Genomic DNA, 24,745 nt, shown 5'->3' on the forward strand with positions numbered 1-24,745 from the left:
GTCGATGCATCGGCCATATTTCTTAAACTCCATCGTTGATTCAAATAGCAAACAACTCTAACTCCATGCAACCTGTGGTTGAAATAAAATGCTGCGTGGAGTCAACAAATCAAAATGCTACGTGAACATAACCAATCAGCAGGTCCAGCTCCCAAGTCCCACCCCTGAAAGTTTCTGAACTTTGAAAAAGTACTACCTCACGAGCAGGGACTTTCTGAGGGGGACATTTTTATCCGGAACTTCATTTAGACCCTGGTTCCTGTGGTCAAAACACACAGAGTGCCACCCCAAAGTCCCTAGGGAAAGTTCCTGCAGTGGAAACGTGGCTAAAGATGGTAAACAAATCAAAGCTATTAATGATTTCTCACTCATGAGGTTTTGGAGCTAGTATGACATCTCTAATGTTTTTGAATTTATAAATTAAGTTGCATTATTGTTGTTTGTAAAAAAAAAAAAAAAAAAAAAAAGTGTCTGAAATGTAATGGAAGAAATCGCTCATTCGAATGTTTAAAATTTGTCGAAAAAAAGAATTGTCGAACATTAGAATTGTCATTTATATCTCACTTGTACAAACAATGCTTTAAATCTTTTTCATAGAGCGAAAACACATGGAGGTCTGGATGTCAAGTTTTTACTGCAGTTTCTTGGAAATAAAAATAGTAAAGCAAAATATGTTTTTGTTAGATATGACATCAGGATTTGTCCTCTCTCTTCTTAAAAAGAGAAAAAGAATGATGAAATATTGGTCCATCCAATCCTGGCAATCATCTGCCACAATCTGTCTATCTTTGTATTCCGCACTTTGTTTGTCATACAGTGCTTTGTGCTGTGAGTCTAGGTGGATCAACTTATCATACGCTTGCTAAGGATGTGAAAAACGCAGAAAATTTAACCCGATCCATTTTTTTATGACAGACAAACGTTTGAGGCAGTGTGTAAGCGTGATTGACAAAACATGAAGTCGTATTTATTTTTTTTACCGTGAGGAAATTTAGGAAACAAGGACCTTAATTCTTATATTCCTGTACACATAAAAAAAAAATCATTTAGGGGGATTCATTTAAATGCAGCTGTCCCTCCCTGAACTTTGCAGTGTACATGGCCTAAATGTTATAGATACTACAGCATGGTATTCTTCCTTTCTGGCTGCTTAACACAAGCATGTTGGCTCTCTCTGATGCTGTGTGCAAATATGATTGTCTCTCTCTGGGTTAGTGAGTGTTTTTCTTCAACTGATGGCCTCAGGCAGTCAGAGTGGCTGCTTCTGGGAGCTTCAAATCACACACACACAAATCAGCCAATCAGTCTACACATGTGCATTTGTGTTTGTGTGTGTATCACTGAGAGAGGCACCAGCTGTCAAGATAATGGAAACTCTCAAATCCCCCACATTACATTCTGCAGAGATAAAGGCCTTCACAGCTTCCAAGTCTTCAGTAATATAGCAAAAGAAAATTCAGTGACTGCAAACAAGCAATGGGTATCCCTACCGTCAAGCATACGATTTGCAGACAGAAGGATTCAGTATTTTTTTATTTATTTTTTATAAAGGGCTATCGAAGTTTACACATTAGCATATGGATTTAATTAAATGTTTAACTGTTTAATTAAAATGTTTAATGTATAATTAGACTTTGTAACAGTTTCATTCTGTTCTGTTTGATTTCTAAAAACTGAGCTGCAGCGCAATTGTCTCACACACAATCCCTAGAGGAGCATGTTTCTCAGTAAATGGAGAAAGACATTCTTCACGGATTATTTATAAATCAAATTCAGATGGGACAGTAATTTGAATTTGTTAGACAAAATACAATGATGTTTCCTCCTCCCTTTTTGTACCTGTAGTGCCAGTTCCTGAATGTGCCTGAAGAGCTCCACGTCTTTCTCAGTTAGGTTTTCATGTCCTGGCAGCTTGTCTTCGTCCTCCCGCCAGTTGTCTCCACACTCCTGATTGTCTGTGATGCAAACAGACACGAAGACAGTTAAAACAGCCAGAGAGTGAGTGCGAACACAAAACTGAATGTATAAAAGCAAAAACACTAATAAAAGAGACAGCACAGTCACATTTAATTCATACTTTTCATATCACGCTGTGTTTTAACTAGGCTCAATCTGACAAGTCTTACAATTATTCTGTCTTCAAATGTCAAATAAAAGTAAAGACAATTATAATGTTGCAAAAGATTTCTATTTCCAATAAATGCTGATCATTTGATCTTTCTATTTAAATTAAGAGCCCTTTCCACAATTACATTGCAGGGCTACAGACTAACATTTGAGAGCAGCAGCAGCAGCACCAGTGCCACTAAGTTCTACAGATGGTGGCACCAGCACCTGATTTGGTAGCACTTCTATATTATCGTAATGAACTGACCGACAGCTTCAGTGACCATAAAATGTTTTTTTGTCATCACATTCAAAATAGCATGAAAAATGCATAGTATTTAGAACTTTGAAGTGCTAGAAAATGTGTGAAGCATTTGAAAGTCCTTAAAAATGCTTGAATTTTCTCTCAAAAGGTTGTACGAACCTTGAAATTAATAATGTAAAAACATTCTGTCTATTTTCCAACTATTCCGACTATTTCTGGCCCCAATACCAATTAGTGTTACCAAAGCCCCTTTCAAGGAAAGTCTGTTCACTCGGCTGCCATATTTGCATTTGGGGGAATCCAGACATCTTAAAAACTGCTTGCCAAACTCACAATTATATAACATATTTCAAATCAGCAACCAAATCTGACATGAACTGTCCCAGAAATGTTTCTTATGCACAAATAGCAATAAAAAAATTATTTTTCAATGCAATGCGCAGGGAGAGTCCTAAGCGCGAGTCTCAGGTTTCTATGGGAACTGGAGTTTCTAACAGCAGCTGCAGTGATGCAATGATTTTACCAATCAGCTATTGGGTCTTTTACTCAAAAGGCAGGACGTATTCTGACATATTCCGCATTGCAGTTTTTTCCTTTCATAAGTAACAGGAGTGAACCATCTTTCTATATCTATAGTCTTTGGCGTTACTACATTAAATCCATGGTGAATGTTAGTGATTTGTGGACTGGAAAGCCTTCTATAACTTTGTTCATGACAATGTTTCTTCTGCTTTCCACATCAGCGCTGTGATCTGAAATGGTTTATAACAGAGAATTCTGCACCAAATTTAAATGCTCTTCACTAGATCTCGAATTTAAACGCTTTCTCCTGGATCTCCCAGCGCTGTGTAGTAACGGTGCCACGTGATCACGATGTGTAATTATGTGAAAACTACAAGCACAATGACGTTCCTATATATACACCTTTTAGTTTTAATCTCACCACAAACATGACATTTTAAGAGAAATGCTCAATGCGTCCTCTTGTGATTGGATCACCTAATATGGATGTTAAAAGGTTTAAAATTATTTTTTTTTTTAAATAAAAAGGGGGGGGGTTAAACAGTTTAGGTTTCTGACCCATCTCACCTCCTGTCCTGTCATCGTGCTCACCCTTGCGGTTGCTCTTCTTGCGTATACGATATTGCTGGGAATAGTCCACCACTTCAGCACGGGCTTTCCTCCCGTCCGGGGATGGCGTGAAAAACTTGCTGAGGGCATCGATCAGACCCTTTGTTTTCTTGTTAAAACGCAGGCCACCATGCGCAGAATCTTCTTCTCGGAGAGAGAACAGCATGCGATCATCACCAGGATAACCTTCGCATGAGGAGCTTGAGGAAGAGTGTGGGGACGAGGAGCCTTGCGAGCACTGATCCACGCCTCCGGCACCCCGCCTTCTCCTGCCACGTCCACCACCTCGAAGCTTCTTAAAAGGTCGGCCCGGTCTGAGGACAAGAGAACTTGTAGTAGTCTTATGAAAGCTTATGCAAATAAATTAAACAGAGTTCTGCAACCATGATCATAAAGAGAATCAAACAGTTTAATATACCTGCCCTTCGGCCGCCCCAGTGGTGCATTGTATCGCCGTTTGATTTGTGCTGCTTTTTCATGTAAGAGCTTTCTTCCCTTTTTTCTTGGCCGACAGATCTGACAGATCCACATGCCTACAGAGCAGCAATCAAGAATCATTACTTGTAAGTATAATTACAAAGAAAATAAATTATGTAAAGGAACTCATTCAACAATATGCAGTTAATAGAGGGAATGCTACAAATTAAGCATATATTGCCTAGACAAAAAGCCACTGATTATACTGTAGTAATGCACATACTCAAAAGGCCTGCATTTGAGTGTGTGGGCACTCACCTTTTGGCATTCGCATCAGTGGGGGGTCACAACACTCCATGTGGAAACCTCGGTCACAGGAGTCACAGAACAACATGTTGTCCTGTAAAATATAAACATACACAGACAAACACAAGAGTCAAGGACCCCAATTATGAATTTTTGGCATTCTGAATCCTAGAGGAGTTTGTGACTGCTCTCTTTTGAGTTTTACAGTTGAAGAGATGTGACAAAGAATGCAAGGCTGAAGTAATACAAAATTAATTTGAAAGTGAACCAAGAAATGCTTTATGTAAACACATTACACAACAAGAAGTCTGTGGTATCGGGACAATTTTGACAGGGTAGTACGTCTCAGTACTGACCCACTGTTGTACTACACTAAGGCTGGGCGGTATGACAATATAAAATGTCTATCATTAGTGATCTTGCTATACTGTGTATATCACGGTATGTAAATATACATGCGTAGCACAGCACTATTGACACTTTAGAGCAGGGGTCTCCAAACTCCGCCCTGGAGGGCCACTGTCCTGTAGAGTTTAGCTCCAACCCCAATTAAACACAACTGAACCAGCTAATCAAAGTCTAATTAGGCATGCTAGAAACATCCAGGCAGGTGTGTTGAGGAAAGGTGGAGCTAACCTCAGCAGGATATTGGCCCTCCAGGACTGAGTTTGGAGACCCCTACTTTGGAGACAAAGAGCGGATGTGATGTTAAAAACTAGGGATGCACCGAATATTCGGCCACCGAAAATTTTTGGCCGAAAATTGCCCAAAAGTGCGAAAGACTTTTATTACCGAAACAAAACGGCCGAAATGTCATGACACAAACAGAAACCGCGAGGTCAGCTTTTCTGATGCATCTGTAGCTGACGTTATTCCTTTAATCGCAGCACTAAAGCGTCTCCTAAGCAAAGTGGTTGAGACGGACCATGGAGTGAAAACAATGAAAAGTACACTCTTAGAGTCTGTCAGCACACGTTTCACGGAGATCCTCTGCACATCGCGACTGTACTTAATCCGCGTTATAAAGACCATTACTTTGATGCGGAAATAGAGCAGAGCACACGAGAAATGATCCAGGCCGCGATGGATGCGGAGAACCCGCGCGTGGAGAAGGAGACAGAGCAGCGCCGAGCGCAGGAAAAAAAAACTCGTCTCTCTACACCAGATGAGGGCATGCACCCTCGTTGTCTGATATGTTCAGTGAAATCCTGCAAGAAATATTTACTAAAATGTTTAACTTGACCCCACTCATGTGTACATTAAATAATAATGTATTATTTAATGTACACATGAGTGGGGTCAAGTTAAACATTTTAATTTTAATTGTATTTTATACTGTGCATTGTTGCAATGTGCTAAATAAATATTTGTATAATTTGTAATGATTTATTCTTTGAAACTTTAATATTAATTTATGCATTTGCAATGCCTTGCTTTTAGTAAAGTTAGTACACAGTCATCATATCCATAAATGCAATGGTACTAATAATTGGCATAATTTCTTTCGGTATTTCGGTTTTCGGCCTTGGTTTCCTCTTTTTCGGTTTCGGCCAAGAATTTTCATTTCAGTGCATCCCTATTAAAAACAGTTATTAAGCGCAAAAAGTTGTGAAAGAACTCTGTGCCCGTGCTGACTGGCACACTGCCGAAGCGAAAGCTGCCTCTCTCAGAAGGCAATTGCGGATTTGGGACATGCTTGATGTTAAAGAGTTATTAAGCACAATAAGCAGTGATAAAGAAGTCAATGTGGTGCACGCACTTCAGCTGTGTGTTAGTCAGCACGTGCCCCACATTGAGTTCTTCATTAATGCTTATTCTTAACCCCTTTGACGCGTATGATCACACCGGTGTGATCAGTCTTGGCTGGTCCCTGGAGCGTACGATCACACCGGTGTGATTAGAACGTTCAGCGCATCACGTGATCAACTGCCAAATTCAAATGTGCGTGCGCTTTAACTGGCGCTAAACCAGAGACGGACGCGCTCAGCGCTTTTCATATCACAAATATGCAGTGTTTTCATTTTAGGTTCCATTTTAGGTTTCAGACATTTAAATACACATGAGTACTAACAAAACAATATATTTACAGTTTGTAAAATACAAAATGATGTCTATAAAAGCGTAAATAACAACCCTTTCCATTATAATTAGAAGACCCGTTTAATTCATATCAGATACACGTTGTGAACGTAACTTTAAAGCTTTCTCTATTCTTCCCCAGTTCACCGACTCACTTACTTTCATGTATTTTGGGAGAAGTGGATAAATTAACTTGTTGTAAATTCAACAGATCCGATTCTCTGTGCGGCGCAAACTAACATGGCGGTGCCCATCGCGCATATGGCTTAACTAACGCGATCGTTATAAAGGTGTTTAAACGACAAAACACATCCACTTGCACATATTTGGCAATCGGAATATTAGATATTTCATGTTATAGTCAACAAATTTGTGAATATTTTTAATAAAAAAGGAAAAATTAAATGAAAGCAGATCAGTCATACAGCGCTGCGGTGTGTCATGTAATAAGCGATGACGCGTCACCATGGAAACCATAAAGTGATATGTTCTAAATAACGGTCGCCTTAAAAAACAAACTCACGCTGGGGGTGTCAGCCAGAATATTGTAAACTTACGTGCGAAAGGGTTAATAAAATCCACGTCTCTCAGCACGCAATCTCAAATTCTCTTTTGCGTCTTATTGCACTTGAACGGCCGAATACACACACAATTACAGCCAGTTATGTCTCAAATTAAAGTAAACAGTTGGGTGAAAACCAGATGTATATCAGTATAATAGATCCGTGCATCCGGTCTTAAAGTGACAGCAGCTTAATATGCCTGCTGCTCTGTCATTAATGTCATCAGTGTCAAACTTCTCTTGCCTGAATAACTTTTGTAGCTTTAATAAGAATAAATGTACATTTAATTCATACAGTTAAGACTATGCAATATTTTACTTCTGTACTTTTCCAATATGTTAAATAAACTTAATGTACCTGAAATTTAATTTAATTCATATTTATTATATTGTATTTGTCCAATTGTTTGTAAATTGCTTTTTTGTTCTTATTTTTAACTAAAATAAATCCCACCCCTATACTACACACAGAAAAGTATGTTCTTTCCCTAACAGTGAAGTACATACTGCAGTGCATAATTTAAGTCTACACACTACTATTCAAAAGTTGGGGTCAGAAAGTTTTTTTAAAAGAAATTAATACTTTTATTCAGCAAGGATGCATTATATTGATGTAACGTTACAGTAAAAACTTGCATTGTTACAAACGATTTCTAGTTCAAATAAACGCTGTTCTTTTGAACTTTCTATTCACCAAAAGAATCCTGAAAAACTCCTGTTTTTATAAAAATAAGCATCACAAATGTTTTCAACATTGATAAAACGTTTTTTTTTTCTTGAGCATCAAATCGGCATATTAGATCAATTAAATGCAGCTTTGTTAAAGGGATAGTTCACTCAAAAATTAAAATTTGGTGTTTATCTGCTTACCCCCAGGGCATCCAAGATGTAGGTGACTTTGTTTCTTCAGTAAAACACAAATGATGATTTTTAACACCAACCGTTGCTGTCTGTCAGTCAAATAATGTGCGTCAATGGAAACTACTTCTATAAGAATACTTCAATGAGCGCGAGACATCACTTCCGTTGTCAGATCGCGTTCAGACCTCACTAACCTAGTGCTGAAAGCAGTTGGACATAGTGGTGTATTAGAGGTAAAAAATTATATAAATACTGTTCAGTTTCTCGCACAAACTGATCGTTTCGTGTCTTAGGACATTAATGTGTCATCATGAGCCGCAGGGTTTAATTTTGATTTGTCTAAGCAAGTTTTATTTAATAAGAAGTTCCCATTGACACACATTATTTGACTGACAGACCGCAACAGTTGGTGTTAAAAATCATAATTTGTGTTCTACTGAAGAAACAAAGTCACCCACATCTTGGATGCGCTGGGGGTAAGCAGATAAATATCAAATTTTCATTTTTGGGTGAACTATCCCTTTAAGCATAAAAAAAAAAAAAATATCATGCTTCAGGAAGCTTCAGAGCACAATTAATCAGTGTATTGAATCTGCTGTTCGGAGCGCCAAAGGCACGTGATTTCATCCGTTGGCAGTTTGACACGCGATCTGAATCATGATTCGATATACTGATTCATTGTGCTCCGATGCTTCATGAAGCAGAGTTTTGAAATCGGCCATCACTAAATAAGTTGTTGTTTTGTTTTTTTTGGCGCACCAAAAATATTGTTGTTGCTTTATAATATTAATACTGAGCCACTGTACTCACATGAACCGATTTAAAAATGTTTTGAGTACCTTTATGGATCTTGAGAGAGGAAATGTCATTGCTCCCTATAGAGGTCTCAAGGAGCCATCGGATTTCAACTAAAATATCTTAATTTGTGTTCCGAAGATGAATAAAGGTCTTATGGGTGTGGAATGGCATGAGGGCAAGTAATAAATGACAGAATGATCTGGCAGCAACAATGAGAAAGACACTGAAAAAACCTACTGCATTTTTTCCTTGGTCCTGGCAGCTGCTGCAGGTCTTGCACTCAATACACTGCCACCACAGAGCTTTGACCCGTGCTGTGAGCTCTGGAGAGAACTTCAGACAGGATGGGTGCCCTGAGAAGACAGAATGAGACAGCCTTTAATAACCTGAATAAAACCTTGTCCTGATGAGAAGACAGACAGTGCCATTCTGCTCTGTAATAAAACACATGCTTTCTACTCTTATCTTGAACCATAATTATTCTCAGGTTATCTGTAGTGTTTTGAAAATCAAATTTAAAACTTTAAGACCTGTGCAATTAAAATTTATATTGTATATCCATACAGAACAAACAAATACAATCTCAAAATTAATCACCTATTTAAGATTATTTCAACTAATTAAACTGGTTTTATCCAATACATATGTACTGAAATTGGTTTATGCATCAACATGTTAATATGTACGGATTAGATGTCAACTGATATAGGGTTTTGTTTTGTATGATAATATTGTGTCTAAAGCCAATAAACAGATCAACCGTGCCAACACTAGTAAAATCTATTTAATTAATTTCCTTAATTGATCTTTCCTTCCTGTGATAGAGAAGCCCAGAGATAATATGCTGTATCATTTAATTCAACGGAACCTCTTGTCTTATGTAACCAAAATACCAATAATATCCAGAAAGATTAAAAAGCCTAAAATAAAAATGTCTATACTTTACCGAGTCTATAGAGCATGCAACAGTGCCATGTGTGAACATGCAGTGCTCACATTTTTAAATTAAATCATAGGCTATTGACGTTTAATAATCGCTGGTCACATCACATATCTGTGATATGGCCTGTGAAGATGTACGTTTTTAATTTTCCATCCCCAAATTTAAGACCTCTTAAATATAACTTTTGTTATACCATTTAATCAGATATAAATCTTTTTAAGACCTTAAACGTGATCAACTTGAATAAGAATACTTTGGACTTATTTTTTTTGCAGATGCCTTCTTCCAAAACTACTTCCAATATACTTCATGTGTTTTTAATATTTAAAAATAAAATTAATAAAAAATGTTAATTCAGGGTCAAATGAACTTTCACCCCTTCCTTACCGCTGTTCCCACAGTCTGCACAGGAGATTAGCTCTTCAGGCTTCTTGTCGCGGTTCTGTTCCTTGGTCCCCAAACAGAAACTACAGATGGGTATGGGCTCTGCCACAGGCTGAGAGAGAAAAACAGAGAAAGACAGCAAATAAGACACAGAGTTATTGGCTAAGCAGATCCAAATAATATAGTGAAACAGAGGTCTGAATATTGTGTAAATGAGCTCAGCTGAGGACAGGATGGATGAATTAATTGCCCTTTGTGAACCATATTAAAGGGATAGTTCACCCAAAAAATGATAATTTGATGTTTATCCGCTTACCCCCAGGGCATCCAAGATGTAGGTGACTTTGTTTCTTCAGTAAAACACAAATGATGATTTTTAACTTGAACCGTTGCTGTCTGTCAGTCTTATAAAATGTTCCCATTGACACGCATTATAAGAGTCAAAAAATATGCATAGACAAATCCAAATTAAATCCTGCGGCTCATGATGACACATTGATGTCCGATCGGTTTGTGCGAGAAACCGAACAGTATTTATATCATTTTTTACCTCCAATACACCACTATGTCCAACTGCTTTCAGCACTCGGTTAGTTAGGTCTGATCGCGCTCTGAAAACAGAAGTAATGTCTCGCGCTTATACTTCAATGAGTGCGAGACATCACTGCCGTTGTCAAAGGACATATGCATTAGGACATACATTTTTGACTCTTATAGTTTGTGTTACCATTCACGAGCTTTATACCACTGACAGACAGCAACAGTTGGAGTTAAAAATCATCATTTGTGTTCTACTGAAGAAACAAAGCCACCTACATCTTGGATGCCCTGGGGGTAAGCAGATAAACATCAAATTTTCATTTTTGGGTGAACTATCCCTTTAAGGTCTGCTTCATTCATCTCTGAGATGAGGACATTGCTTATACCTCTCCACAGAGGCAGATTTAGAAAAGCCTGAAGCAAATAGACTGAATTTTACATTTTTCTTAAGGAAAGGGAAAAAAGTATATACAATTTTATTAAAAAAATTAAATTAAAATTGTCCAAACTCTAAATATAACTCTAAATATAAATAAATAAAATATATATATATATATATATATTTTTTTTTTTTTTTTTTTTTTTGGGACACAATGTGTCACACACACACATACATATATATCAGTGCTTTCCACACAGACTTTACTTGGGTGGGCCGCCCAAGTATATTTGGAGATACATTTATGCTTTCATTATCTCGGGCGGATACAAAAGTATATAAAATAATAAAACCATCCGCGATTGATTAATGGTGGTGGAAAATCTCCCCTTGCACTACGCGCTTCATACCTGCTCGTTACGTGTGCGTCAGAACTGTTTACTCCCGCTGACATTCCCACGTGGGCTGCAGAGACATGCTGGATATTTCACAAAGAGCGCTGCATGTTGCAAAGTCACAAGGCGGCGCAGTTGCATGTTCTACAGGCTCGCGTAACAGCGCTTCAGACTGCTTCAAAGTGATTCTCAATCAATAAATAGCGCACATTTATGCCAAGCAATTGCTAATGAACTCAAGTTGATGAATTATGGCCTAAATGTTTTAGACAATTGTAAGAATCTGAAGGATCAGCCCGCAATTGTGCAGACATTTCAAAATAAGAGTCCCGGTATATTTTGGGCTTGTTTATAATTAAAAGTCACAAGCTAAGTTTTTCTTCTTCTTGGCATTATTGGTATTTTGGTTACACAATAAATTGTATTTAATTTGATTTCCATTTAATTCACAGTAAATTACTGTAGTCTCCCCCACAGGAAGAAAAGACTAAGAACATTATTTGACACATAAATTATTCATTATATAAATTTTACTAGTAAAATCTGTGTCCCTTTCACTAAGAGAGACACTATATGACATAGCAAAGAGAACATATGAAAAGGAGAACCATTTAAATGCTGAAATTTTGCATAATTTACAATGCATAATAATACATAATATTAGCATGTAATTAAATGTAACAGTATGCTATGTAATTAAAATTAATTTCAATAAATAAAAATACTGTTAAAAAAAAAATCACATTATTTGTTTGACACATGTAGTAGATCATTTTCGTGCCGTGGTAATAAGAGGATTTTTCACCCAGCTACCACCGCAAGTATATTTCAAACCTGTAGGAAGCACTGTATATGAGTTTGCCCATGCTAACTCTGCCAAGCAGTTACTAAGCTCTCTACAGTCAATGAATGGCATAAAAAAGTTCCCAAAAAAAATCTGATACAAACCTAGTGGTTCAGAGTTTTGCTAATCAAAGAGGCTGTAGTGGGCATGATCACAGTAAATGTGTGGGACTAGAGGTGGGATTATTGTCAGGGTGTGGGCACAAAAGCATGTGTTGCTGCTTATTCTAAGCCACACCATCTGACATTTGCTTCTGGAGCACCATTAATCTTTCAGTGTGTCCAAGAGAGACCCACCCACGATGCAGTATGCATCATACACCACACACACAGCGCACAAACAAACAGACACATGTGAATGCAAGGAGAAGTTCAAGAAGAGCTAAACGTATATTACTTTACAGATATTGTGCAACATTACAGCCGATGCAACAGTAACACAAATACTATGATTTTGAATGTGACCATCAATCCAATAGGCTATTATGGCAGTAGCTGTAAAGAAAAACATTATGGGTATTAGACTGGAGACTGGAAGTGTGTTTATATAGCGTTCATGACTGGCTAGTAACAAATGGCAGATTTAGGCTGGGAGAAAAAAGGTCAGTGCGCATATGAGGGTGTTTCTAAGGTTTGGATGTGTATGTGTGTACGTGTATGTGTGCGTGTGCACATGTATGTGAGAGAGAGAGAGAGAGAGAGAGAGCGCGAGCGAGAAAGAGAGATAGAGCGCGCAGGTCCAGGCAGGGAGGAGAGAGGACAGTGTGATTTATTGGGTTCATTTTCCTCTGACTCAGGTCCACACACATCCACACTCAAGGGTGGGACTCTAAGAAAGAAAACCAAACCCTTAGATACAGTTCTCTTAGCCAAGAGATCCAATCAGAACTAGGTTAAACAATACTGTTGTATACTTCAAACCTTAAGAGATCATTTAATGTCTCTTCTCTCTTCGTGAAGTGGCAGAACTAAGACTTCACAAAACAGAAATATAACAGGGTACAGAAATCTTGCTAGATTTAGCATCTCATCTGATGCACAAAATTCATCTAATAAATTAATATGCAAATGTTTTTGCACAGTTCACAATAATGAACTTTACAAAAACTCTACAACAGGTAATTTACCCACAGAAATCAAATGCCACTCATTCACAAAGTTTAGAAAATAAAGTCTAGTTCATTTTACTGCACTAAACTCCTCTGATTTAACAATTGTTTTGCTTCAAAATCTATTATTGTATTAAGAATGCAAATCATACAGTGGAATAATATTATATTAAGATGCAACTGTTGTAGCTAACTGACAAACAAAACATAAAAACATAAAAACATAAAATCTGCACACCAAGGAATCAAATTAACACTCACTACCATTGTAGTGGGCAACGCTAGGCAAGAAATGCTTTTGTTGTAAAAATGCACTTAAAAGAAGCACATTTGACTATATCTTGGTAAACAAAAGCCATCAACGTCTCAATGCAGTTTCCTTTGGCGTCAGTAAGATTTGTTAATGTTTTTGAAAGAAGTCTCTTATGCTCACCCAAGGCAGCATTTATTTGATAAATACAGTAAAATCAGCAATATTGTGAAACATTACGGTTTAAAATATTTTTTCTATTTTAATATATTTTACAATGTAATTTATTACTGTGATGGCAAACCATTACTTCAGTCTAAAGGGTCACATGACATTGAAAACAGATGTGGTGCTTGTGGAAACAGATAAATTTTTTCAGGATTCTTTGATGGATAGAAACAGCATTTATTTGAAATAGTAAAGAGTTTTATAATGTTGCAAAAGATTTCTGTCACTTCTGATCAAAACTGAATTAATTCCTCACAAAACGAAAATCGTACTGACCCCAAATTTTTGAACAGTAGTGTATTTTTTATTTTTTATTTTTTTTATGTTGTACCCTACTAATACTACTATCACTACTACTACTACACACAACTTAGGATAGTGCTTGATGGCACTTGATAATTGTTTTTGTTCAGAACAAGTCAGGACAAGTAGCAAACCTGGGCAGTTTGCGGACACGCCTTGAGTTCATATAACAACTCTTTCATTATTCAAAAAGAACAGCACAACAACTTAGTTTAGAAGAGCAAACTATTCACAGGGCAAAATTAAAGCACAGCTGCCAGGCAGCAGACCACCACAGGAAATCTAAAAATATTTCATGTAGGAGAGAAAAATTATTCTTACAGTCAGAAGCACATCTGACAGGACAAAAGCCGCCCCCTCTCACACACACACACACACACACACACACACACACACGAATGCATCAATCTGCCAGTTTTACCCATTCTAATGTAGCCTTCAATTTCCTCTTAATGTACGCAAAGCTGAGTGCATGTGTGTGGGCAATCAGACACTGGAAACCCAAATGAGTAGATGGGGATACAACAGGAATGGCGGGGGGAGGGAGAACAAAACCTACTGTCCTTGTCTCTGGCTCTGTCAAGGTTCTCATTAACATGTGAAACTCATTTCTGCATTCACCTGACTGAGCAGCCCCCTACCCATCACCCACAAGCCCCTGTGCAAGAACCTCACTGATCAACGTACAGAGGGAGACAGCTGGACACACTCACACACCCTAAAATACACAACCAAACACAAACAAGTCAGAGAAAGGAAACTGAAAGAAAACAACAAGAGGGCAGACATGCAGATGGCATAATACTGTCAAACGACAAAAAAACTCCAACCAAAACAACACATCTTTTGGATGGGAATATGGGGTGTTCTGAGCCTTGACCTTAAGTTTTTAATTTCCATGCATGCATTTGTCTAAGATTCTTCCATAGCCACACAAGTAAGGTGGAAGTACCCCTTCATCAACATCAAATCTTAAATAATTATATTGGACATCATTTGTATTATTACTACCATTATTAAAATGTCCATTATTAGAATGATTGACTTAAAAACTTCAAACAACTGTAAGCGATACTGTGAGTGAAAAATAGACACCATGAGACAGATAAATAGAGCTGCCCTATTCTGGATAAATTGAGAATCATGATTTTTTTTTTTGTTTAAAATAGAGATCACGATTCTCCCATGACTCTAAATAGACAACTAAACAAATAACATGTAATTTACTAGAGGTTCTGAGAAAATGTTAATTGCTCGGGCTGGGAGAATAAATCAATTCATCGATTCGTGGATCGATTCTGAGACTTTCCGAATGCGTCGCGATTCTCTCTTGAATCGATGCTGAGCTTAGTTTTTAACCACATAAGTAATCTGAATTACTTAAAAATTGTTTTGAATGAATGATTCAAAGACTTCACTTGTTTCACTACAAGTTGTTTGTTTTGAACAAATCTTGAATGAATGATTTAATGAAAAATACAGGGACTTTGTTAATAGTCACTTGCCGCCAACTAGTGGAGTAACAATGTAATTGATACAATCTTTATTTGAAGTGTCTAGTTCTTTCAAAAGGTGATTTACTCTATTTTGATCACTACCGTAGACATCAGTGTTTATATTCGAACTATAAACTGATTATCCTATTACTTCTGTGATAATATTTTAAAAGAAATTAATTTATTTTTGAAGCTGTATCCTACCTATAGGCTACATGACAACTAGGGTTGGGCGATGTCCCCTAAATTGGCAGTTGACGATGTTTACAGTAAAACAACGTGATGGACGATGATATCGTCGGGGGTGGGTGGGTGTATTTTAATTTTTCGTTATTATATAATTATTATTCATTATTTTACTTTATTACTTTATTTATCCCTTTGACGCGTACGATCACACCAGTGTGATTACAACGTTCAGTGCATTGCCTGATCAATTGCCAAATTCAAATGTGCGTGTGCGCTTTGGCTGGCGCTAAAACAGAGATGGATGCGCGCAGCACTTTTCATATATCACAAATATGCAGTGTTTTCAACCTTATAATGTTTATTTTAGGTTTCGGATGTTTAAATACATATAAGATGTTGTGAATCCAACAGAACCTGCGGCACAAACTAACATGGCGACGCCCATAATGTGTACAGCTCAACTAAAGCAATCATTATAAAGTTGTTTAAACAGCAAAACAAATCCACTTTCACATATTTGACAATCGGAATATCAGATATTTCATGTTATAGTTAACAAATTAGTGAATATTTTGAACAAAAAAGGAAAACTGAAATAAAAGCAGATCATCAGTCATACAGCGCTGCGGTGTGTGACATGACAAGCAATGACACGTCACCATGGAAACAATAAAGTGATACGTTTTACTTGAGAGAAGCAATGAGAAATTAAGTCCATTGGTTGATTTATCAAGTCAGAGTGGCTTCACAAACAGAAGAGCCAAACAACAAACTCCATCATACTATGTGTAGACCATCCCTGATAGACTACCTAAAGTAAGGGATTCAGATTTGGAGGTCACGCTAGTGACACCTATGACATGTATGCAAATACAGCAGGGTCTGCAGCAGGGAGTAATGAAGCAGAAAACGTTTGTACTAAATAATGGTAAACCTTATAAAGCTCAAGTCTATGATGTCCATACGATGCCTAAGGTCATGAAAGAGTCGATGTAAAGAGATGCAGTTGCATATAAAACAAAGTGCAAAAACGGTTTAAGTAAGATACGTTTATAGATGTAAAAGCATTTCCCTTTATAAAACTTGTGCGTAGCTGTGAAATATTTAGCTATCCATAATACAAATACAACAAGCATTGTTGTTTCTGTCCTCACTAAAAGCAACACAGTACAGAGCAAAAAAAACAAAAACAAAACAACAATCAGAGTATTGCTGACATTTTAATACATAAACTTTGCCAAACTGCATCAGCATTAACTATAAAAAAAATTAGACCAATGAAATTTCACTACAAACAGAGAAACTAAGCAATCAAAGCCTGGTTAAGATACGGAGCCCACAGCCACTCTGATGCTCTAATGCCTCAATGATCTTAGACCTATATAGAGGGATGATGGTATTGCTAATGATTATCACACAAGTCCTGTAAACCTTTTTACATTCCAGTAACGTTTATGGCCCACTCATGCCATGCCAGAGCAGTCAGGACAAAAGGGCCAACACTGATTACCTTCCAGACACATAATCAATGTACAGGGCAATTTTGTATGCATGTCCCCTGTATTCTCTACAGCATCACTTTGAAACAAGAAAAAGGTGAAAAAGTACACTTTTATATTTGCTGATGGGTTTGAGGGGTGCAGGTCATTACAACAATGATGTTCAGAGGAACGAAGAGAGTATAAAACAGGAATCTGCACTCAGAATTCAAAGTTATACATATTGCACCTGCCTTTGTGCGTGTTTATGAAAAATTTTGGGATAATTGGATTATGCTTTCAGCTTCCAATACAAGTGCAGTGCTATAAGTTCCTATTTAACACATTTAACAACGCTTAAGGGTGCTCCGTGATTACTGATCACAGATTACCGATCACTGGAAGCAGTACTGGCCGATACAATTCCAGACGTTTCGGAAAGCTGAAGGAACTGTCGGTGTCCCGATCGTGTGCTTGTAGTTTAATTTTTATTTTATTTTTTTTTATTAATGACCGTTTACTTGTCTTTAATAATCTTTTAAATTTATATTAGTAGTTTTAGCTATGGTATCAAAAATGGAATTGAGAATTTTTACATTTTACTGGTATTTAAAATATTGGGTGTCATAACCTTATTTATTACAATACAAGGATACATGCGTCAAAAAAAAAAAACAAAAACTACTTACTTTTGTGGTGTGGCCAGTGAAAATTTAATAACTGAATTAACTGAATCAAATTGAATCAAGAATCGAATTGATATATTGTGAATAGGAATAAAATCCAATTAGGACATTTGAATCGATACCCAGCCCTACAGTTACAGTAGTTAAGCAATTTTAGCTGCGCACAGAAAAATTGTCTCACAAGACTATATAAATCTATTATCGGCCAATAACAATCGGTGCCCAATCAATCGGAGCACCCATAACCGCGCTTAAAAATATATTCAGTTCACACATAAAGTTTTTTATTTTTAAAAAAAATAGCATTTAGCATTGAATATGGTAAACCCAGAAGTTCACACGTGAGCTTCCATGTTTATTATTAAAGTGCCCCTACTATGGATTTTTGAAAATGACCTTTCATGTAGTGTGTAGCTCTAAGTGAATGAAAACATCCTGCAAAGTTTTAAATTTGAAAGTGCACCGTATATAAAGTTATTGTCTCTCAAAAGTAAGAGTCGACTCTGAGTCAATTAAACAAGTCATTTGTAAAACGAATTACAAGCCGTTTCGTTGTGACATCACAACTAAACATCAACATATTGCCCGCACACTTATTGCATGTGCAGACGCCAGGGAATTCATTTTTTCAACAATACCACAGCAGTACAATCTTTTGTTGGGTTCCCATCATTTTACTGACAACTGCTTCTCAAACCTCTGGGATTTTAATGCAGGATTCACAAAATGCTTGATCTCAAAAAATGGATCAATTAGGGCTGGGCGATAAAACGATAACGATATGTATCGCGATATACACGTGACCGATATCAATAAAAAATGTGTTCGATAAAACTTTGATATTTTTTATTCTTTGTCGGAAGAAAACAGGTTGCAAAGCAAGTTTGGTTGCATTAACAAAGGCACTCGTTCTCTGGTAACCTAGCAACGTAGGGAGTGACACGCCAACAGCCAATCATGTAACCGTATCAATTTTGGTTGCGCCATATCGTTGTCTCATGCTGGATTCTTCTTCAGTAACCGGCGACTGATAAGCAGAAAATGAGTGCAGCAGCGAGCGAGGAAATTGTAAATAAAAGAGCAAATGTGTTCAATGTGACTTTAGACTAGGGTGACCACCTGACTATTCATCTGTTGCAGGACAGTAGATGTGATTTTGTGGGACAATGCGGGACACATGACACAGATAAATTTACAACTATTACACTGTGTAAATATTGATTTACATTTGTTGGCAAACTTGGCATATGCGCCGATTAATGTTTCTGCCGGTGGGTGCCCAGTACCACACTATAATGTTGCGCTTATGACAACATTAAATCCTGGAGAGAAGACAATTCTAGATTCACGGCTGCACATGCAGGAGGACAAAAGTTTGAGTGCGCAGATGTGATATCTGAGCGAGAGCGAGAGCGCGCGTCCAGTTTTGTGCACGGGAATCCGCCTGTGAGTGGAGAGATTGCTCGCGCATTTGATGCGCGCTCGACATTTTTCAATATAATAACGCCATAGAACCCACATTAAATGAAATATTAACCTGAGAATAAGGTCGTGTCTGAATTTCGCAATTTTGTATTGGTTAAAACAAATGGAGAATATCTTGTTTTTCTGTAGGTGCTCGACCAATTCCGTGTGTGGCGCTTGATCGCCGCCGTTCGCTGGAAATATTTAACATCAGGATGGATGATTATATGCTTTAAATCATTGACTTGGGCAGCTTTGAGCAGTTCTTGAGGTTCTTATCCAGTATGGAAGATGAAATCCTTGCTGGTATAGTTGTGTTTACCGACTTTGATGAGGCCTGCTCTTTGCGCTGTCCATTCAGTTGTCATCAGCGGGAAAACCTCTCTCTATGATTGCGCTGGTTGGCTATTTTCACAGCTAGAATATGACGGCTGCACAAATACATTTTTAAATGCCACAGTTTTTATTATATTTCTTAGTGTGGTATTGTAATTTCAGGGATGAAAAAAATGTACAGACATAAATGAAATGCGGGACACTACTTAAATCTTGCGGGAGAAAGCTCCTAATTTCGGGGCTGTCCCGCAAAATGCGGGACTGTGGTCACCCTACTTTAGACTTATGTTTACATTTTAATTATTTGAGTTTTCCATGGTTGTTGACATTTCTGTCTTAATAACTGAGGGGATTATGATCAGAGGAAGGTTAAGTTTAAAATAAAAATGCTTAAATGTAATATATTTTTCTCCTGGTCCTTATTTTAAATGGGTCATAAAAAATATCAATAATTATCGATATCGACCGATATGAAACACTGATATCATGATACAGTTTTCAGCCATATCGCCCAGCCCTAGGATCAATGCCCAGTTTATTTGGACCAGCTTGCTCCTCTGAATCTCAACCGGCAAGTATGATTAATAATTGATGTTTGTATTTTTTAGCGATTGTTCAAAATTTGTAGTTTTGCATGTTGTGTAATGTACACCAGTCTTGAGAATTGCGAATTGATGCAGTAAAATTGATGCTATCTTTTCTGTCCATACATTGTATACTAGGGCTGGACGATTATGGCCTAAAATCAAAACCTTGATTAATTGAACATTTTACCTCGATTAGTATTAATGAACGATTATTTTGTTTCTGGGTGTTTTTTTTTTTGCCCTCATAGTTCACCGACTAGGTTTGTACTGTAAATATGATTGACTATTAAAAGGTGGGATTTTTTCCTATTGAAAGAGTGATCTGACATAACAGCTCACTATCAGCAGTTATTTTATCTATGGTTCATAACATTTCTTACAGATTTCTGCTCATTGTAAATCATATAAAGAAATTAGTACAGTACCAGTACGAGTGATTGTGTGTGTGAATTAGTCATACCGTCTCTCTATTCAGGGCTCTACAGTGCGAGCATTTCACTCGCATTTGCTCCTGAAAATAACTGCGTGCGACTGTGAAAAAATATTTAGGCGCACTGGTGCGAATGATCCAATCAATTATCATGAACAGATCTACAATCGGAATTAAAAACTCCCAAAATGCATCTAAACTGAACAACAGTTATGTTTCGTACTGCTATCGGTTGCTTTTGATGCATTAATTCAAAGACTTTGCTTCAGTAAGCAGAGGAGAGCAGAGCAAGTGCAAAAGATGTGCGCTGCAGACACTTCAAAAATTGTTTACAAGGGGCAACCAGTGTGACGCAGCCCCGCGCACTTATCAGACCGTCGCATGCTGCTTTTCCCTTTGCAGCCAAATTAAATGTAAATACTATATTTGGTGTCAGTTATCATAATCAAGGTTGAAAATTAACGGGGGCTTGGGGCAAATATACACACCCGTTATGAATGCCCGTGCGCATATATTACTCTCACTTTTAAAGTAGCGGCAATTCAAAGGCTGCAATTGCTTGAATGGTGGGTGGGTTTATTATTATTCTTAATGAAAAACACAACAACAAAACAGTACAATGACAAACCCGCTTAAATGTGCGCTTTTACATTTCGCTTGTCAACCAAATTTTGCTCCCTCGTCTTGTCATTCCGAAAAATGAGGCGAAATGGGTGAAGTGAATTGAAATCTGACTCATGCTTTTCACTGAATTGAGCAGATGCGCTTCGTTTTAACTGTATTTTCTTACTAAACTAAATGATTATTACTATTAAAAAAAAATCAAAACGACGATGGGTGGCGGTGCTGCGTTCATGGTCAGTGTGCGGTCAGTGTTTAAGTGATGTAACCGATGTTGCAGCTGAACGCCAGTAACTCTGTCGATCTCAGCAATATGTAAGTTAAGTAACATCACACGAGTACACTCCTGTTTCTCCGAGTATTGTCATGATTGAAAATGTGATACTTACTGATCTGATTTGAAGACCAATAAACAAGCTGATATTAGGTGATTTAATACGGTCTGTTTTTGCTCTATTTCGTGAAAACAGTTTCAAACAAAGCTACACCAGAACTGTTGCGCGTCTCCAAGCAACAGTGATTCCTGAATGAATCTGCGTTTTGAACGACTGAATGAATGACTTGCACATTAAGATTTACCGCCACCTACTGGCGGTTTTATTTTCATATTTACACTTAACATTTCACATACACTTAAGATTTTAATATTTTAAGTAAAAACACTTTAAGATTTTTTTTTTTTTTACACATTTCTAAATTCAAAAAATTATATTTAAAAAAACAATCGTACAACATTATTTACCAGTGAGCTGCATTAAGCAGTCTATGTAAATGTCTAAATAATACCACTTCAGATGGAGCTTCTGTGCCACTTCTGCAGTGCAAAGATGGATTTTTTGACCATTTCTAGATGAGTTTATTTTTTAACATTTCAAAAACAAATTTTCTATTTTAATTTAAGAAATTGATTAAATATGATGCATACATTTAATAATTAGAAAAATTGCTCTTATAAATGGTACAAATGCCCCAGGAAATCAATTTAAAGGGGCAAATATCACCCTGTAATGGGAAAGTTAGTGTCTGTTATTGAACAGAACGTGCTCCTAAATTTTTGACTGTGCTCCTAAAATTTTCTCATTAGGAGCACAAGTGCTCCTAAAGAAAAATGTTACCATAGAGCCCTGCTATTAATTGTGAAGCTGTGGGTTGTAAATAGTTCCTTCACAAGTAGAAAAATATATGCTATAATAAGTTTTGAATTTCTAAGCTAATTTAGTGATAAATCACAGGACAGTGCTGACAACTAGTTTTTGCGTTCCTCTCTGTGCGTGTGATCTTCATGTTTGGCACAGCTACTATTTGTATGTATTTGTTGTTTTTGTGACACAATGCAGCTGCGCGAGCACGGTAGCTCGAAATAGTATACGTCCAATCGTCTAAAATCGCTTGAATGTCCAAACTGGCAAACCTTAAAACAAATACAACTGACAAAGTTTAGTAAAGACGCAAGGCTCACTATGTGTTGAACCAGCGTTCACCTCTGTGTTGCTTTTATACCACTGACTGGACGGGGCAGAGTCATGTGGCTACACACGTGGTAGAATGTTTTTAAGGGGGAAGTATAAACAGAATTTTAAAAAATGAAATAACGGACACGGGAAAATTACGTCGGTTAGAGGTTCTGAATTTCGGTTTCGATTACTTTTCGATTAATCGTCCAGCCCTATTGTATACAATGTCTTGCAAATTGATAGACGTCATTCAGTTATGGCAATGGGCGTGCGGTGCGCGTAGTAGACCAATCACAAAGGCTTGGGCCATCTGACCAATCAGGGCAGTGCAGGCTCATGGAAAGGAGGGGTTTAGAGAGACTGATTGATTGAACTGCTTCTAACGAATTGTTTACAAAACAATTTTTGACCTTGCAATGCATGTAAACCTGTTGAAGGAGACTCCAAAAACAATATTAGGAACCTTAAAAAAAAAAAAACATAATATGGTCACTTTAATGAATTAAAACACACACACACAAATCTCATTATGTGCATGGGGGAGAAGGACCAAGTCCAAGCCCATTCAAGTCCACCATTGACATAGTATCAAATTTTGCATTTTAATCAACAGAACTTAACGATTTACCAAGTGTTAGAAGTAATAATTAATTAAAAAAAGGAAAAAAAGTACCATTTAAACTTATTTTGGCTTCGTTTACAGTATTGTGATATCAGTATCGTGTATCGAATCGTGACATGAATGTATTGTTACACCACTACTTACTAGAAATTAGTAGAAAGAAAAATGTCCAGGTTTTACCAATGAGCTGCTCCTGATCACCATTTCAGTGGTCCATATACTCACAATATCCTGACTATGAACTGACTGAACATCATAGTTCACATCCTGAGCATCATCAGAATTTTCACACGTCCCCAGAATGACCGCCCAAGGAACTTTGTCAACCCTGGGGCTTTCAGCTGTGAAAGAGCAACACGAGACTCCCATCCCTCTTACTGCTGACTCTTACACAAAACCCTCTCATCAGGACCAGCCCACTTAATGTCCTATATATACACGCTCTCATAATAACCCCCCAAAAGCTATGAGATTTCCCATCTACACCTCCATGCCCCTTGTTTGACTTCAGCCCCCCCCCTCACTCCCCATATATGCCCTGGCAATGACCCCCTATTAGAGGAAGAACGTGTGAGCGAGTCTGCTTTCATGTTTAAATGGAGGAGTGTGTCATTCGTGTGTTGACTACACAAATCGCTCCTTCATATCGGGGTCACAGCCAGTGCTCACCCATTTGTTTTGCTCCCTTCCTCACTGCACTGAAGCAGAACCCTCTATGACCTTATATACAGGTTACATGGGAATAGTCAGCAATATGCGGCTATAAACGATCAAGTAGGGAACAGCATCACTGAAAGCCACCATATCAGACAAACACACCTGCTAATGAAAAAAATAAGTGCGTTCTTCTAAATTCAACAATTAATTCAAAGTTGAAAACAGCTGTCACAACTAATTCAATGAACTCAACTGATAATAGCTGCAATAAAAGCTTAACTTTGAAAGCAAAATAGGGCCAAAGTGTTTTGTTTGCACTAAGGTTGTGACACTGAGGAAATTTTCCCACCAGTTAATCGATATGTGACAACACAAGTAATACTGGCATCACGGGGATGGGGGGGGCGTTTTCTCTTTTTTCACCTCGCTTTTTAATTAATAATTTGAAAGTGAAAGTTAAATGCGCTCGGCTGCACGGGCATTCATTTTACTTTAGCTTTCAAATTAGTGCCAATTCAGGGGCGGCAATTGCTTGAATGGTGGGTTATTATTCTTAATGAATGACAACTCGAAAAACACAATCCTTTGCAGTTTCCTTATTAGCAATGGGGTTAAATCCAAAATACTGCAAAAATCCAAAAATCTTCCCGTTAACACTGACTATCGCAGCAAGACTAGTTTGCACTAAATAAGTTGACGAGAACTTTGTGTGTGAACCTGTATGCAGATGAACCTAAAAACACCACAGTCAAGACTGAGTTTGTCAGTCATGTCAACATTAATCTTACATATTTTGTGGGACTGTGTCAAAAATATGCAGGCAGTA

The 24,745-nt window shown here is 37.5% G+C and overlaps 1 protein-coding gene across 3 annotated transcripts in view; it reads right to left on the reverse strand.

The window, feature by feature from the left end:
* Positions 1-24,745, reverse strand: part of kat6a (K(lysine) acetyltransferase 6A) — a 50,343-nt gene that overhangs the window by 14,851 nt on the left and 10,747 nt on the right. For 2 of the 3 annotated variants that reach the window (XM_067405558.1, XM_067405559.1), the window contains exons 3-8: positions 9,856-9,964; positions 8,763-8,878; positions 4,238-4,319; positions 3,921-4,035; positions 3,461-3,816; positions 1,840-1,955 (exon numbers count right to left, since the gene is read on the reverse strand). In XM_067405558.1, the coding sequence (XP_067261659.1) occupies positions 1,840-1,955; positions 3,461-3,816; positions 3,921-4,035; positions 4,238-4,319; positions 8,763-8,878; positions 9,856-9,964 (894 nt within the window). The remainder of the gene's footprint in view (positions 1-1,839; positions 1,956-3,460; positions 3,817-3,920; positions 4,036-4,237; positions 4,320-8,762; positions 8,879-9,855; positions 9,965-24,745) is intronic. The other variant, XM_067405560.1, reaches the window with a different exon arrangement.

The sequence above is a fragment of the Chanodichthys erythropterus genome, chromosome 13, assembly GCF_024489055.1.
Source record: "Chanodichthys erythropterus isolate Z2021 chromosome 13, ASM2448905v1, whole genome shotgun sequence".
NCBI lineage: Eukaryota > Metazoa > Chordata > Actinopteri > Cypriniformes > Xenocyprididae > Chanodichthys > Chanodichthys erythropterus.